At 41.2% G+C, this 15,153-nt stretch overlaps 1 protein-coding gene across 1 annotated transcript in view; it reads left to right on the forward strand.

Annotated features, from left to right (window-relative positions):
* Positions 1 to 15,153, forward strand: part of ANXA4 (annexin A4) — a 74,496-nt gene that overhangs the window by 51,139 nt on the left and 8,204 nt on the right. The window contains exons 7-9 of the mRNA XM_061432890.1: positions 862 to 941; positions 3,062 to 3,118; positions 11,026 to 11,119. Coding sequence (XP_061288874.1) covers positions 862 to 941; positions 3,062 to 3,118; positions 11,026 to 11,119 — 231 coding nt within the window. The remainder of the gene's footprint in view (positions 1 to 861; positions 942 to 3,061; positions 3,119 to 11,025; positions 11,120 to 15,153) is intronic.

The raw sequence follows: 15,153 nt of genomic DNA on the forward strand, positions 1-15,153 counted from the left end.
AAGGTTCAGGTCCCACAGTGTCATCTATATTAGCTTAAAATGTCCAGCAGAGTGGCTAAACAAAATTTGGCACATCCATACAACATAATTATCAAAATGTATATCGGAGGATGTTATTAAATTACAATGAGCGGTATGGTATACGGATAAGGGAAAAAGACAAATCATAAAATGAGATGCTGTGATCCCACTTCTTAAAGAAACAAAAATAATATGTGATGTGGGGAAAATGAGGAAGGATATTCACCAAAATGTTATCAGTGATTATTTCTGAGTGATTAAATGAGGTTTTGTTCACCGCCTCCCCATGCCACCCCCCGCCCCCGCCACTTCATTTAACTCATTCAGTTTTTCCTAAGTTTTCTGTAATAAACGTACAGTTCAGTAGAAAGAAAACAAAACGGTAAGAGTTTTTTGGTAGGTGTTCAGAGTGGGAGATTCGAAACCTGGGAGTCTGGTTCTAGCGCTGACTGCCTGTGGTCTTCTCCCTGTGGACAGCCTGCTGCTTGTCCCCAGACATAGGTTCAGAAGTTCTGCTCTCTGATCCCTCTGTCCTAGGGATCAGGACAGATCCCTAGACAGTAGGAACCACGAGAGGGGATCGCAGCCCCGCCTTCTCAACTCCCAATGTAAGCAACAAGAGCATGTTGTTTCTGCTCTAATCATTTATCTTCTGCTCTAATCATCAACTTCTCTTGACCATTTTACCAAGACCTTAGTTTTTCATCAGCTCTGTATGGGCTGAAGATGAGCTGCTTCAGTAATCAGGCTGGTCAAGGAGAGGACGGAAGACTCTGGGGTGTGACCTGGTGTTGGGCAGAGATCTTCACTCTGATGTCACTAATTTGACTCTCTTGCTAGAATATGGGCGGAGCCTTGAAGATGATATTCGCTCTGACACGTCATTCATGTTCCAGCGCGTGCTGGTGTCTCTGTCCGCTGTGAGTCGCTCCCACCTTTGATGGGGGTGGGGGGGGTGGTTTATTGAGACGTTCACTCTCTACCCGCTCTTCCAGCCTTTCTCAACCTTTCAACCTCCCAAATGGGAATTTTTCCCTGTGTTTTTCTGAAGCCTTTCTGTTGTTTTATATTCTCTCCTTTAAAGACTCTAGCTAGTCATGCATCCCCATTTTTTCTCATTTATACATACAAGCACTTAATATATGCCATACAATCATTACTCAGCGCATTGAAAGTTAGGAATGTGGTTAAAAGGCAGTCTTGGGCTTTAAGAATTTATATTGTCAGAAGGGGATCTAGCAGGCCCATGTCTTGCTAAAATAAAAGCATGAAAGTATGTGCCAAAAAAGAGGCACAGAGTAGAAGAAAGGTTCAAGGAGAGATTTTGGTTGCCAAAGCAAAGAAAAGGCTTCATGGCAGAGGTGCTGGTTGAGAGAGGACTAGGAGGGTTGCTGGAATTTCAAGAGGCACAGGTGTGTGGGGGTACATTCCAGGCAGAAAGAACAGTGAGGACAAGACAAGGCATCAGGAAACATGGAGCGGGTTCAGGGAACAGTTGGCTGAGCCACTGGACTAGTAATTCTAGGAGCCAGGTGAGAAAATGAACCAGGGTCCCATGTTGGGGAGAGTTTGTGCTTTTTTCTGGAGAGCTGTGGAGAGCCTCTGAAGGTTTTGGAGCAGTCGAGTGATGTGATTGGAACTTCTTAGAAGAGTAATGTTATAGCAGTGTGTCCGATGAATTGAAACAGAGGATGGGAGCCCAGGCAGGAGGTTACCTTGGTATTCAAGATATTGTGAAGAAAGCAGGTTTGGGCCAGTGTGGGGGCAGGGATGCCAGAAAAGAGAGATGGATTTAGAAGCATTTCACACAACTTCACAATTTTATCTTTAGGCCTGCCCTCCTTCCAGAGTGTGAGACTCATTTCTCACTGCCTTTTCCCTGTTTCCTTGTGGATATTCTGCCATCACCTCTGTCCACTGAGCCCTCCTAAACTATGCTTGAACTCATTTTGCTTCCAAACCAGCTCTTCTTCCTCCCTCATCTTTTTCTATTACTGTTGTTTCTATTTTTCCAACAACCAAGGCAGAAGCCTGGAAAGCATCTCCAACTCCCACCTTGCTATGTCTCTGATGTTTACTTAATAATGCCAGCCTGCTTTTCTCTTCCTTTTATTTTATTTTTTTATTTTGGCTGTGCTGGGTCTTCTTTGTGGTGTGGAGCTCTTTGTTGTGGCATGCTGTCTTTCTCTGGTTGCAGTGTGCGGGCTTCCCTAGGTGTGGCACGGGGCCTAGAGCACACAAGCTCAGTAGCTGGGGCACTTGGGCTTAGTTGCTTCGCAGCATGTGGGATGTTAGTTCCCCAACCAGGGATTGAACCTGAGTCCCCTGCTTTGGAATGCAGATTCTTAACCAGTGGACCACCAGGGAAGTCCCAACCAGCCTGCTTTTCTTCCTTCCTACCCATTTTTTCTTTTCCTCCCAGATTTATCACTGCAGAGCCATGCCTAGATTGTAGCATATTGGAATAGCCTAGTGATAAAATAGTGTTACAAACCAGATAAAAGTAGCCCATTTTGCCACACTTTGGCATTCCTCTATCCTTCAGTCCCGCCCTCCTGGTGTTGGTGAGGGACAAGGCACTTTCGGGTGCTCCTCAGGCCCCTACTGTTGGCCCCAGAGTCTCTTGATTCTCCTCTTTTCCCAGCCTATGTGGCATAGTTGATCAGCATAAAGTTGCCAGTTAGGGAAATTTAAGTCAGCTGGCTGGGAAGACATGGGAATGGAGGAAGAGGAGGAAAAAGAGGGGTATGGTCCTGGAAGGAGCTCTCACCAGGCCATATTTGTCCTCCTGCTCCTTCAGCTGTCAGAGACACCCACACAGCATCAGGGAGCCATACCAGGCTTGCCCTCTGATCAGATCAGAGCCATGGGAGTGACGCAAACACATTTGAAGACATCTGCCCTTTCTCCCTAAGCTACACTCATGGCCCTTCTGTCTAATTACCCTGTCCTTGGGTTCCCAGACATTCTATCTTACCAGAGCACCCAAATCTTCTTGGATCCTCTCTCAATCTCTGTGGTTTGTTTTTCTCATCCTCAGGGAGGCAGGGATGAAAGCAATTATCTGGATGATGCTCTCATGAGACAGGATGCCCAGGTTAGTAGAACTGCAGCTTCTTTCTCCTCTTTTGACAATAAGACAGGCCAAGTTGGTGGACATCTTCTTATATTTCAATGAATATTGGCCAGGCTGGAATTTGTTATGAAAAAAGATTCCCACAGGTGCCTTTAATAGCAGAAGTTTCTTGCAGAGATACCTGGGGCTTGGGGCTGGCTTGGGGCATCAGTATATAAGCATCCCTGGGTTCCAGATTTTCTAACATTGGGACCATGGTGTGGCTGCCCCCACAGAATCACAGAGTGTCTTCTGAATCACTAGGAGATAAAGGGACCTGCCTATGCTTTGTTGACCTCACCTTTTTACTTCCCCAAAGAGAACATTTAATACAACCTATGTAAAATGGGTAAAACTAATACCAAACTCTAAGAGGCAGTTGCTTCCCTGGTATCCAGCCCGCTGATGGCTGCCCTGAAACCAACTAATGGTATTTTTACTGTGACCAGATAACACTAAAAATAATAACTAATAAAACCTAGTAAGGACCTGGTTTTGTCCTTACCAGGGGCCGAACACTGTTCAAAACTATATGAAGTATGTCATTGAATCCTTACAATAACCCTATGAACTAAGTATTGCTATTCCCATGTTATGGAAACTGAGGCTCAGAGAAGTCAATATCTTGCTCAAGTTCCCATAGATAATAAATGACAGAACCGGGATTTGAACCTACGCAATCTGGATCTAGACTTTGTTAATCAGTATATGACCTCTGAGAGAGATTTGTCCCATTCAGGATGAGGGGCAGAGGATGAGATGGTTGGATCACATCACTGACTCAATGGACCTCAAGTTGAGCAAACTCCAGGAGATAGTAGAGAAGAGATGAGCCTGACATGCTACACTTCATGGGGTCGCAAAGAGTCAGACACAATTTAATGACTGAACGACAGTGAATCACTCAGGATTATATGGGAAAGAACCTTTTGCTTTCACTAGAAGTGAAAGGAATATATGAGTCCTAAGAGTTCTGATGACTCAGGGAGGCCCATCCCATAAGGAGATATAGGAAACTGACTTCAATCCAGAAGCTTTGAGGCAGAAGGTATTAAAACTCTCAGATGCTTATGTGAATTTCAGCTACCTCTAGGAGAACATTTGGGGGCATGCTGGAAGGAACCTCCATAGCCCAGGTGAATCCTGAATTTAGTTTTTTAAGTTAATTTATTTATTTTAATTGGCGGCTAATTACTTTACAATATTGTACATTGACATGAATCAGCCATGGGTGTACATGTGTTCCCCATCCTGAATCCCTCTCCCACCTCCCTCCCCATCCCATCCCTCAGGGTCATCCCAGTGCACCAGCCCTAAGCACCCCGTCTCATGCATCGAACCTGGACTGGTGATCTGTTTCACATATGATAATATACATGTTTCAATGCTATTCTCTCAAATCATCCCACCCTCGCCTTCTCTCACAGAGTCCAAAAGACTGTTCTTTACATCTGTGTCTCTTTTGCTGTCTTGCATATAGGGGCATCATTACCATCTTTCTAAATTCCACATGTATGCATTAGTACACTGTATTGGTGTTTTTCTTTCTGACTTCATTCTGTATAATAGGCTCCAGTTTCATCCACCTCATTAGAACTGATTCAAATGAATTCTTTTTAATGGCTAAGTAATATTCCATTGTCTATATGTATCACAGCTTTCTTATCCTGAATCCTGAATTTAAATGAAGAGTTAGTGAGCAATTTATTCCTGAAACATTATATCCATTGTCACTTTTTTTGTGGGCTTGCCAGGTGCTAGGCATTGTGCTAACTACTTTACATTTTTTTCCTTATAATAAATCTATGAAGTAGGTGGAGAAGGCAATGGCACCCCACTCCAGTACTCTTGCCTGGAAAATTCCATGGACGGAGGAGCCTGGTAGGCTGCAGTCCATGGGGCCACTAAGTTGGACACGACTGAGCGACTTCACTTTCGCTTTTCACTTTCATGCATTGGAGAAGGAAGTGGCAACCCACTCCAGTGGTCTTGCCTGGAGAATCCCAGAGATGGGGCAGCCTGGTGGGCTGCTGTCTATGGGGTCACACAGAGTCGGACACGACTGAGGTGACTTAGCAGCAGCAGCAACAGCATGAAGTAGATATTCCTTCTGTTTTATAGACTAGGAGACTGATTCTCAGATTTAAATAACTTGTATAAGATTACATAACTGATGGAATTGGGCTCTTTGACTCTAGATCTGTATGATTTTTAAAACCATGCAATTCATATTACAAAGCTACAGTAATCAAAAGAGTGTGGTATTGGCATTAAAACAGACATACAGATCAATGGAATAGAAAAGAAATCTGAGAAATAAACCTACACATGTATGGTCAATTAACTTATGAAAAAGGAGCCAAGAATATACAACAGGCAAAGGTAGTCTCTTCAATAAATTTTGTTGGGAAAACTGAATAGCCCTAAGCAAAAGAATGAACCAGAACTGACTACCTTACTCCGTACACAGCAATTCACTCAAAATGAATTAATGACTCTGAAGTAAAACCTGAAACCATAAAGTTCCTAGAAGAAAACATAGGTGATAAGCTGCCTTACATGGGTCTCAGCAATGATTTTTTTAATCTGACACTGAAAGCTAAAGCAACAAAAGTAAAAATAAACAAGTAGGACTGTATCAAACTAAAAAGCTTCTGCACAGCAAAAGAAACCGTCAACAAAATGAAAAGGCTACCTATTCAATGAGAGAAAATATTTGCAAATCATATATCTGATAAAAAGTTAATATCTAAAACATAAAAAGAACCTGTACAACTTAATAGAAGTAACCAAACAATGCAGTTTTAAAATGGGCAGAAGATCTGAATAGACATTTTTCCAAAGACATCCAGATGTCCAACAGACACATGAAATGATGCTCAACATCACTAGTCATCAGGGAAATGCAAGTCAAAACCACAATGAGATATCACCTCACTCCTGTCAGAATGGCTGTCATCAAAAAGACAACAAACAGCAAGTGTTGGCAAGGATGTGAAGAAAAGGCAACCTTTGTTCACTGTTGGTGGGAATGTAAATTGGTGCAGCCACTATGGAAAACAGTATGGAGTTTCCTCAAACAAAATAAAAATAGAACTACTTCATGATCCAGCAATTTCACTTCTTCTATCTGCCCCTCAAAAATGAAAACACTGACTCAAAAAGACATATGTACCACCTTATTCATAGGAGTATTATTTACAATAGCCAAGAAATAGAAACAATCTAAGAACCCCTCAGTAGATGAATGAAATAAATGATTGTGTATATGTACAGTAGGAGAATGCTCTCTACTCATAAAAAGAATGAAATCTTACCATGTGCAAAAATGTGGATGGATCTAGAGAGCTATATGCTACCTGAAATAAGCCAGAAAGAAAAAGACAAATACTATATAATCTCACTTGTATGTGAAGTTAAGCAACAACCAAGGAAAAATCAAGCTTATAGATACAGAGAACAGACTGGTGGTTGCCAGAGGCAGGGGTGGAGGTGGGCAAAATGGGTGAAGGAGGCCAAAAAGTACAGGCTCTGTTATGAAATAAAGAAGTCATGAGGGTGTAATGTACAGCATGGCAACTACAGGTAATAATACTGGGGGCTTCCCTGGCGGTCCAGTGGTTAAGACTCTGCTTTCACTGCAGCAGGCACAAGTTTGATCCCTGGTCGGGGAGCCAAGATCCTGCATGCTGCACGGTGCTGCCAAAAGTAAATAAATAAAATTGTGTTAAAAAAACAATAATGCTATATTGCATACTTGAAAGTTCCAAAGAGAATAGATCTTAAGAGTCTTTATCATAAGAAAAAATACTTTGTAATTATATATGGTACTAGATGGTAACTAGACTCATTGTGGGGGTCATTTTACAATGTATACAAATATAAAATTATTATGTTCTACACCTGAAACTAACATAATGTTATATGTCAATTATACGTAATTTTTAAAAAACACAACAAACCATGCAGTTCAACAAATACTTGGGAGTTCTTCAAGGAGCATAGTTCTCCTTGGAAGTGACCAGGTGAAAAGGTGCTTAACAACAAATATGGGCTGGGGGAAGTTGGAAGGACCAGAACTCATTTTTCTGTGTCCTCCAAGTCTTAAAACGAAACAAGGAATTTAAGAACCACTCTCCAAGGTTTCCACTCTTCTTCCAAAATAAAACAGGAGGAAAATCTGGTCAGCCTTTGTTCTTTAAGGTACATCAGCAAAGGGACATTTGGGTATTACAGAACTGGATTTTGGGGCAAGTAAATGAGTTTGTGATGAAAAGACTTACCAGGACAGGTGAAATTAGGTAGTAATTTATTATCAAAGGTAGAAAATTTTAAATATAGAGAAGCTAAACGTCCAATTTTATCAGTTCTTGAGATGAAAACTGCACTCAAGGAAATAACAGGTAGTGTTCAGAATTCCTGCTTCAAAAAGAAATGCATAATGTACTAAAAGCACATTGAAAATGCCCTTCAGAGCTTTTGTTAGAATATGGCACATATTTGATTCCCTTTGAAAAACAAACCAGGAAATACAAAAATAGAGAGAAATCTGCATCAAAACTGGAAACCGTGCCAGATGGGCAGCAAAGCTGGGCCAAGGATGCAGGAGTTATTCCTTCCCCAGAAAAGAGGTTCACACACACACACACACACACACACACACTGCCCCCAATGGAAATAGACAGAGTGGCTTCCTGCAAATGGGGAGACTCCTCAGGGAAGACTTGGGCTGTGTCTCAGCCGCCTCCACTGGATTTGCAGCAAGTCCTCCTGATTGAAATTCATCCAGATGAAAAGTGAGGAGCTCAAAGAAGAATCCATTGCACCATGTTCTGTGGAGAAAACCAGGTCTGGATAAACTGCTTATCATTTCAAGATCAAAGATCATGAATATCCACTAATCTCAACTCAAATACTATATGGCCCGTGAAGAAACTGGGGCCCAAAGGGAGGTAAACAGGGGCTCACTTTAAGGAAGAGACAGATTTCAGATTGCTCTGGATCCTGACATATGTAAGAGAATGACAGATTTTAATTAACCAAACAAGAGCTTTAAAAAAAAAAAAAAAAAAGATGCAATGAGAAAATAAAGGAGCTGAAAATGGAGCCGCATGAAAACAAGAAGGGATAAAGAGAAGGCTAGATGAGTGGAGGGGAAGTGTTCTTAGAAACAAGGAAAGGAGACTTCCCTGGTGGTCCAGTGGTTAAGAATCTGCCTTCCAATGCAGGGGACTCGGGTTCAGTCCCTGGTGGGAAACTAAAATCCCTCATGCCCAGGGGCAGCTAAGCCCGAGCACTGCGACTGTTGACCTTTGTGCTCTAGAGCCCGTGTGTCACAACTAAGACCTGATGCATCCAAAAATAAATAAACATTCTAAAAGGAAACAAGGAAAGAGAATAAACATTTACTAGAAGCGGCACCGATCAGAACTGACATTGCACAAAACAGTCATTGTTGTCGAAGGCAATGCTGAAAATACCTCCAATTTTCAGGAAAAAGAAGACAATCACATAAGATGAGGACTACAGAGGAAAGACAGTGGAGATTAGAATGTCAACAAGAAGGGTATGGACGGACTTGCCCTCATATATAGTTAAATGTATAATAAATGTACAAATGAATTAAAGCACGTGGTCCTGGTGTAAGATAGGGAGAAGTCAATGGGATAATTAGAAGGTCTAAGAGCAGAACCAAGCCTATGTGAGAATATACAGAAATACATACAGAATATATGCATTTCCAGTCAGTGAAGAAAGCACAGGTTACTCAGTGGAGTTGGAAAAATTGGGTGACCATTTGGGAAACAATAAAGTTAGGTCCTGACTTTCACCTGACAGCATAATAAATTCCAAATAGATTGAAGTTTTTAGCATAAATAAAGTAAGCCATAAAAGTAGTATAAAATAGTTAAATATTATTTTTTAAATGTGGGACTGGGAAAGGATTTTGTATGCATTTTCTTTTAAGATAGAAACCATAAAGGAAAAGGATTGGTAGTTTGGCTAAATTTTAAAAAGAAAGAATTGTTTTACCAAACAATACTACAAACAAAATTAAAAATCAAATGATAGAATGGGGAGAAATTTCAGCCTATGTATAGTAAGCTTAATATGAAAATATATAAGTAAACTACAGTTTCAATACTGTTATTGAAACTTACTCATATTTGTTCTGAATAAGAATGCCCCATTTCTTTTTAAAAAAAAAAGACATTGGACATTAGCAGACAACTCAAAAAAAAAAAAAGAAAAGTAGAAATGGCAAATACACCAAAAAATGACCAACCTCACTGCTACTGCTAAGTCACTTCAGTCGTGTCCGACTCTGTGCGACCCCATAGACGGCAGCCCACCAGGCTCCCCCATCCCTGGGGTTCTCCAGGCAAGAACACTGGAGTGGGTTGCCATTTCCTTCTCCAATGCAGGAAAGTGAAAAGTGAAAGTGAAGTCGCTCAGTCGTGTCCGACTCTAGCGACCCAATGGACTGCAGCCCACCAGGCTCCACCATCCATGGGATTTTCCAGGCAAGAGTACTGGAGTGGGGTGCCATTAAGATACCATTTTCTACCCATAACTAAAACTTTACCCTTTTCAAGTTAGTTTTTCTGGTATTTTACAAAAGTATCATTCTGTGATAGATGGAAAGTTCCATGTTTGCCACATGTTCCAGTTACAATTGCTGTATAATGAACCACCTCAAACTTAAAATGTCAGAGGTCTTAGCTGGGAAGACTTGAACAGCTAGAGGTGGCTCAAATGGCTGGGGGCAGGAGTCTCCATCACTTGTGTCTGGTGTCTGGGCTATGAACCGGGGTCACCTCAGGCTTCGAAAAGGTCTCCTACCTGTGGCCTCTTCCGGTGGCGTGGGCTTCCCAGAGCATGACGGCTGCCTTTCAAGAGGGACCACATAGAAAGCCAGCATTCCGTGAGAACCAAAGCTGCCTGACTTTTATGACCTAGCCTCAGAAATCAGTGTCACTGCCACTGTATTGATTGAAGCAGTCACAAGCCTGCTGAGAACCAAATTTGAAAAACACTGAATTAGATAGACCTTTTGTGCCCTCCCAGCTTTAAAATTCCACAGTCCTCTGTATGGGAAAAAGAATCTAGAAAAGAGTGTATATATGTATAACTTATTCATTTTGCTAAACACCTGAAATTAACACAACATTGTAAATCAATTGTAAAATGATAAAATTCCATGGTTTTTTATGAGAACTGACTGAACTGAGAACTGACTCTTTAATCATGTGGCAGCAGAGAGGAAGGTGAAGAAACAGCTGAGTAGATGGAGGTAAGCCCAAGGAGCGACAAAATGTATCCGTGAAGGGTATTTTGAGAAATTTAACAAGCCAGCTGCTGGTTATAAATGAACAGTGGGGAGAGAAGCCACGTGCCACTAGAGAGAAGTAAATCATGGGTCATTCTAGAGTGGTGGTGTCCAGTAGAACTTTCTTTAATGTTGAAAATGTTCTACACTGTCTGTGTCTAGTATGGGTAGCCACTAGCCACATTTGACCACTGAGCACTTGACACGTGGCTAGTATGGCCGGGGGGTTGAATTTTAAATTTTCTGTAGTTAATTAAAATTCAAATAGCCACATGTGGTTAGTGGCTACCATATGGAACAGCCTGAGTCTGAGCATTCCTTTTGGGTCTTAAACCAAAGTCTGCATGTTTGCTCTGACTCTCCGGGAGATATTGTAGAGTTCCATTAGTCTTATACCTAAGGAAAAATCCTGAGTCATTTCCACTCACTGCCAACACCACTTCTACCCCCGTCACCAGGAAAATAAGCCAACTCCCACTCTTTGAAGTTCTGGAAATATTTACAGATGTTCTGGCACCTTCTCTGTTGTGTTTTAAACTCGTGCTTTGTTTGGCTTCAGGACCTGTATGAGGCTGGAGAGAAGAAATGGGGGACAGATGAGGTGAAATTTCTAACTGTTCTCTGTTCTCGCAATCGAAATCATCTGTTGCATGGTAAGGCACTTGCTTTTTTTTTTCTAAAGAAACTATTTGAAAGATAGTGAAAATGATATTACCTGTAACTGATAAACTTTTTTCCTTCACTTGGTGCAAAGACCTAATTATACTGAACTGTCTTAAATGTCTTAGCTTGGAAATTGTTGAGTGCAATGATATGCGTGAGAGTCAATTGCTGGAAGATTAATTATGAGTAATTAGCAGATATGTTCATAGAAGTTTGGCATTCCAGTTTGTAGGAAACTCACTTCCATAGTCAATCTTTTTTTCTAAAGTAGCTCTATTTAAATTTAATTATATAAGACAAAATCTTTAGTACATCAGCAAGTATTAAAATAGAAATACTGGTTGACATTTATTCCTATTTGACATCCAAGTTGTAAAAGCTAATAGAAGTCATTTCTTTAGGGGGTATGTTGCAAAAGATGACGAGTGGATAATTTCAAATTTTGTTTCCTGTGTGTAAAGTTTCTGTTTTGCTTCTGATAGTACTAGTCTTTGTAATGTACTTTTGAGTTCTTTGGGGAAAAGGCACTATACAGTTGTAGAATATTTGTTGTCTGGTTTATTTTCTTCCTGTAAACAGTGATAAAGGTTTAGTAAGATATTTCATCTTTTATATAAGCTCTCTAGGTCTTTATGCTATATCCTAATTTTATAAACTCATCATGCCCTTATAATCACTCACAGTTTACAAAACTGGTAAGAAATTTGAGGCGAATGAGTTTGCTAAATTGAAAGCTTTAAATAATTGAAAATTACAATATATTTGAAAGTTGCAATTATTTCAGGTATTCCACACTGACAGTAAGTGATTATTCCAGTTATTAAATGTCATGAACTATCATCAGATGCAGGGCTTCCCAGGTGGCTCAGAAAGAATCCACCCGCCAAGGTAGGACACCCAGGTTCAATTCTTGGGTCAGGAAGATGCTCTGCAAAAGGGAATGACAACCCACTCCGGTATTCTTGCCTGGTGAATCTTCACGGACAGAGGAGCCAAGCATGCCACAGTCCATGGGGTTGCAAAGAGTCAGACACGACTGAGCACGCAAGCATCATCAGATGCACCAACTTCTGATTCAGCTCCCTATTTTTTTGCCTTCCCTTGCCTGAGTATTAATAAAGCACATATCCCCCTGGTGATACTTTTCAGGAACTGCATGTCCTCAGAAGTGGATTTAATACAAATATCAATATATTTTTAACAATTTTCGCTTCTAGGCACAAGTCAGTGGTGTAACTTGTGCTTGTAAGTCACTGGAAGAAAATCTTTTAAGCATTATTTGAACAAAGAAAACATCATAGTTTTCTTACCAACCAACAATAGTGAGGATTCATAATAACTAAAATTTTGTTAATTCTCTATCTTCCAGGTGCAGTGCTTAGTATATTATGAGTATTGTTTGCTGCAATATAACACTGAAAGCAGACATTATTTTCCCCATTTTCAGTTCCGTTCAGTCGCTCAGCATGTCCAACTCTTTGCAACCCCGTGGACTGCAACATGCCAGGCCTCCCTGTCCATCAGCAACTCCCAGAGTTTACTCAAACGCACATCCACTGAGTCGATGATGCCATCCTCCACTGTCCCCTTCTCCTCCCGCCTTCAGTCTTTCCCAGCATCAGGGTCTTCTCCAATGAGTCAGTTCTTCGCATCAGGTGGCCAAAGTATTGGCGTTTCAGCTTCAGCATCAGTTTTTCCAATAAATATTCAGGACTGATTTCCCTTAGGATGGGCTGGTTGAATCTCCTTGCAGTCCAAGGGACTCTCAAGAGTATTCTCCAACACCACAGTTCAAAAGCATCAATTCTTCGGCACTCAGCTTTCTTTATAGTTCAACTCTCACATCCATACATGACCACTGGAAAAACCATAGCCTAGAGAATTACATGAACTGCATAGTCCATGGGGTTTTTGTTGGCAAAGTTTTGTCTCTGATTTTTAATATGCTGTCTAGGTTGGTCATAACTTTCCTTCCAAAGAGTAAGCGTCTTTTAATTTCATGGCTGCAGTCACCATCTGCAATGATTTTGGAGCCCCCCAAAATAAAAGCTGTCACTGTTTCCACTGCTTCCCCATCTATTTCCCATGATCTTAGTTTTCTGAATGTTGAGCTTTAAGCCAACTTTTTCACTCTCCTCTTTCACTTTCATCAAGAGGCTCTTTAGTCCTTCTTCGCTTTCTGCCATAAGGGTAGTGTCATCTGCATATCTGAGGTGATTGATATTTCTCCTGGCAATCTCGATTCCAGCTTGTGCTTCCTCCAGCCCTACGTTTCTCATGATGTACTCTGCATATGAGTTAAATAAGCAGGGTGACAATATATGGCCTTGATGTATTCCTTTCCCTATTTGGAACCAGTCTGTTGTTCCATGTCCAGTTCTGTTGCTTCCTGACCTGCATACAAATTTCTCAAGAGGCAGGTCAGGTGATCTGGTATTCCCATCTCTTTCAAAATTTTCCACAGTTCATTGTGATCCACACAGTCAAAGGCTTTGGTATAGTCAATAAAGCAGAAATAGATGTTTTTCTGGAATTCTTTTGCTTTTTCGATGACCCAGCAGATGTTGGCAAGTTGATCTCTGGTTTCTCTGCCTTTTCTAAATCCAGCTTGAACATCTGGAAGTTCACTGTTCACGTACTGTTGAAGCCTGGCTTGGAGAATTTTGAGCATTACTTTGCTAGCATGTGGAAGAAAGAAAATGAAAGTCACTCAGTCGTGTCCGACTCTTTGGGACCCCGTGGACTATGCAGTTCATGTAATCCTCTAGGCCAGAATACTGGAGTGGGTAGCCTTTTCCTTCTCCAGGGGATCTTCCCAACCCAGGGATGATCGAACCCAGGTCTCCCGCATCGCAGGTAGATTCTTTACCAGCTGAGCCACAAGGGAAGCTAGCATGTGAGATGAGTGCAATCGTGTGGTAGTTTGAGCATTCTTTGGCATTGCCTTTCTTTGGGATTGGAATGAAAACTGACCTTTTCCAGTCCTGTGGCCACTACTAAGTTTTCCAAATTTGCTGGCATATTGAGTGCAACACTTTCACAGCATCATCTTTTAGGATTTGAAATAGCTCAACTGGAATTCCATCACCTCCGCTAGCTTTGTTCAGAGTGATGCTTCCTAAGGCCCACTTGATTTTGCATTCCAGGATGTTTGGCTCTAGGTGATTGATCACACCATCATGGTTATCTGGGTTGTGAAGATCTTTTTTGTATAGTTCTGTGTATTCTTTGCCACCTCCTCTTAATATCTTCTGCTTCTGTTAGGTCCATACCATTTCTGTCCTTTATTGGTGCCTATCTTTGCAAGAAATGTTCCATTGGTATCTCTAATTTTCTTGAAGAGATCTCTAGTCTTTCCCATTCTATTCTTTTCCTCTATTTCTTTGCATTGATCACTGAGGAAGGCTTTCTTATCTCTCCTTGCTGTTCTTTGGAACTCTGCATTCAGATGGATATATCTTTCCTTTTCTCCTTTGCCTTTTGCTTCTCTTCTTTTCCCCATTTTAGAGTAGAGAAAACTGAGGCTTAGAAAATGTGTCAATTGGATTTTTTAATTCCAAGTGATACACACTAAATAATTACATAGGAAAAGAGGAGACAATATAGAATGGGATAAAAAGGACATGGAAAATGCTAGCAGTTCACTGTACTGAAGAGAGCTGAACAGCTCTAGAAAGACTAGAAATCAAGGCAGTTCTGGGAAATCTCAGTAGAAGGGAGTCATGGATTCATTTCTAAGGCAGAGTTTTCAAAAATCAGGTTTTCATTAAAAATGCTGATTCTTGGATTTCTTGGTCCAAGAATCTGCCTACCAATGCAGGGGACATGGATTCCATCTCTGGTCTGGGAAGATTCCACATACTGTAGAGCAACTAAGCCCGTGTGCCACAACTACTGAGCTGGCATGCCCTAGATCCTGTGCTTCTCGCAACAAGAAAAGCCACCGCAGTGAGAAGTCTGAGCCCTGCAACTAGAGAATAACTCCCACTCACTGCAACTAGAGAAAGCCCAAGTGAAGCAACCA

The sequence above is a fragment of the Bos javanicus genome, chromosome 11, assembly GCF_032452875.1.
Source record: "Bos javanicus breed banteng chromosome 11, ARS-OSU_banteng_1.0, whole genome shotgun sequence".
NCBI classification, from domain to species: domain Eukaryota; kingdom Metazoa; phylum Chordata; class Mammalia; order Artiodactyla; family Bovidae; genus Bos; species Bos javanicus.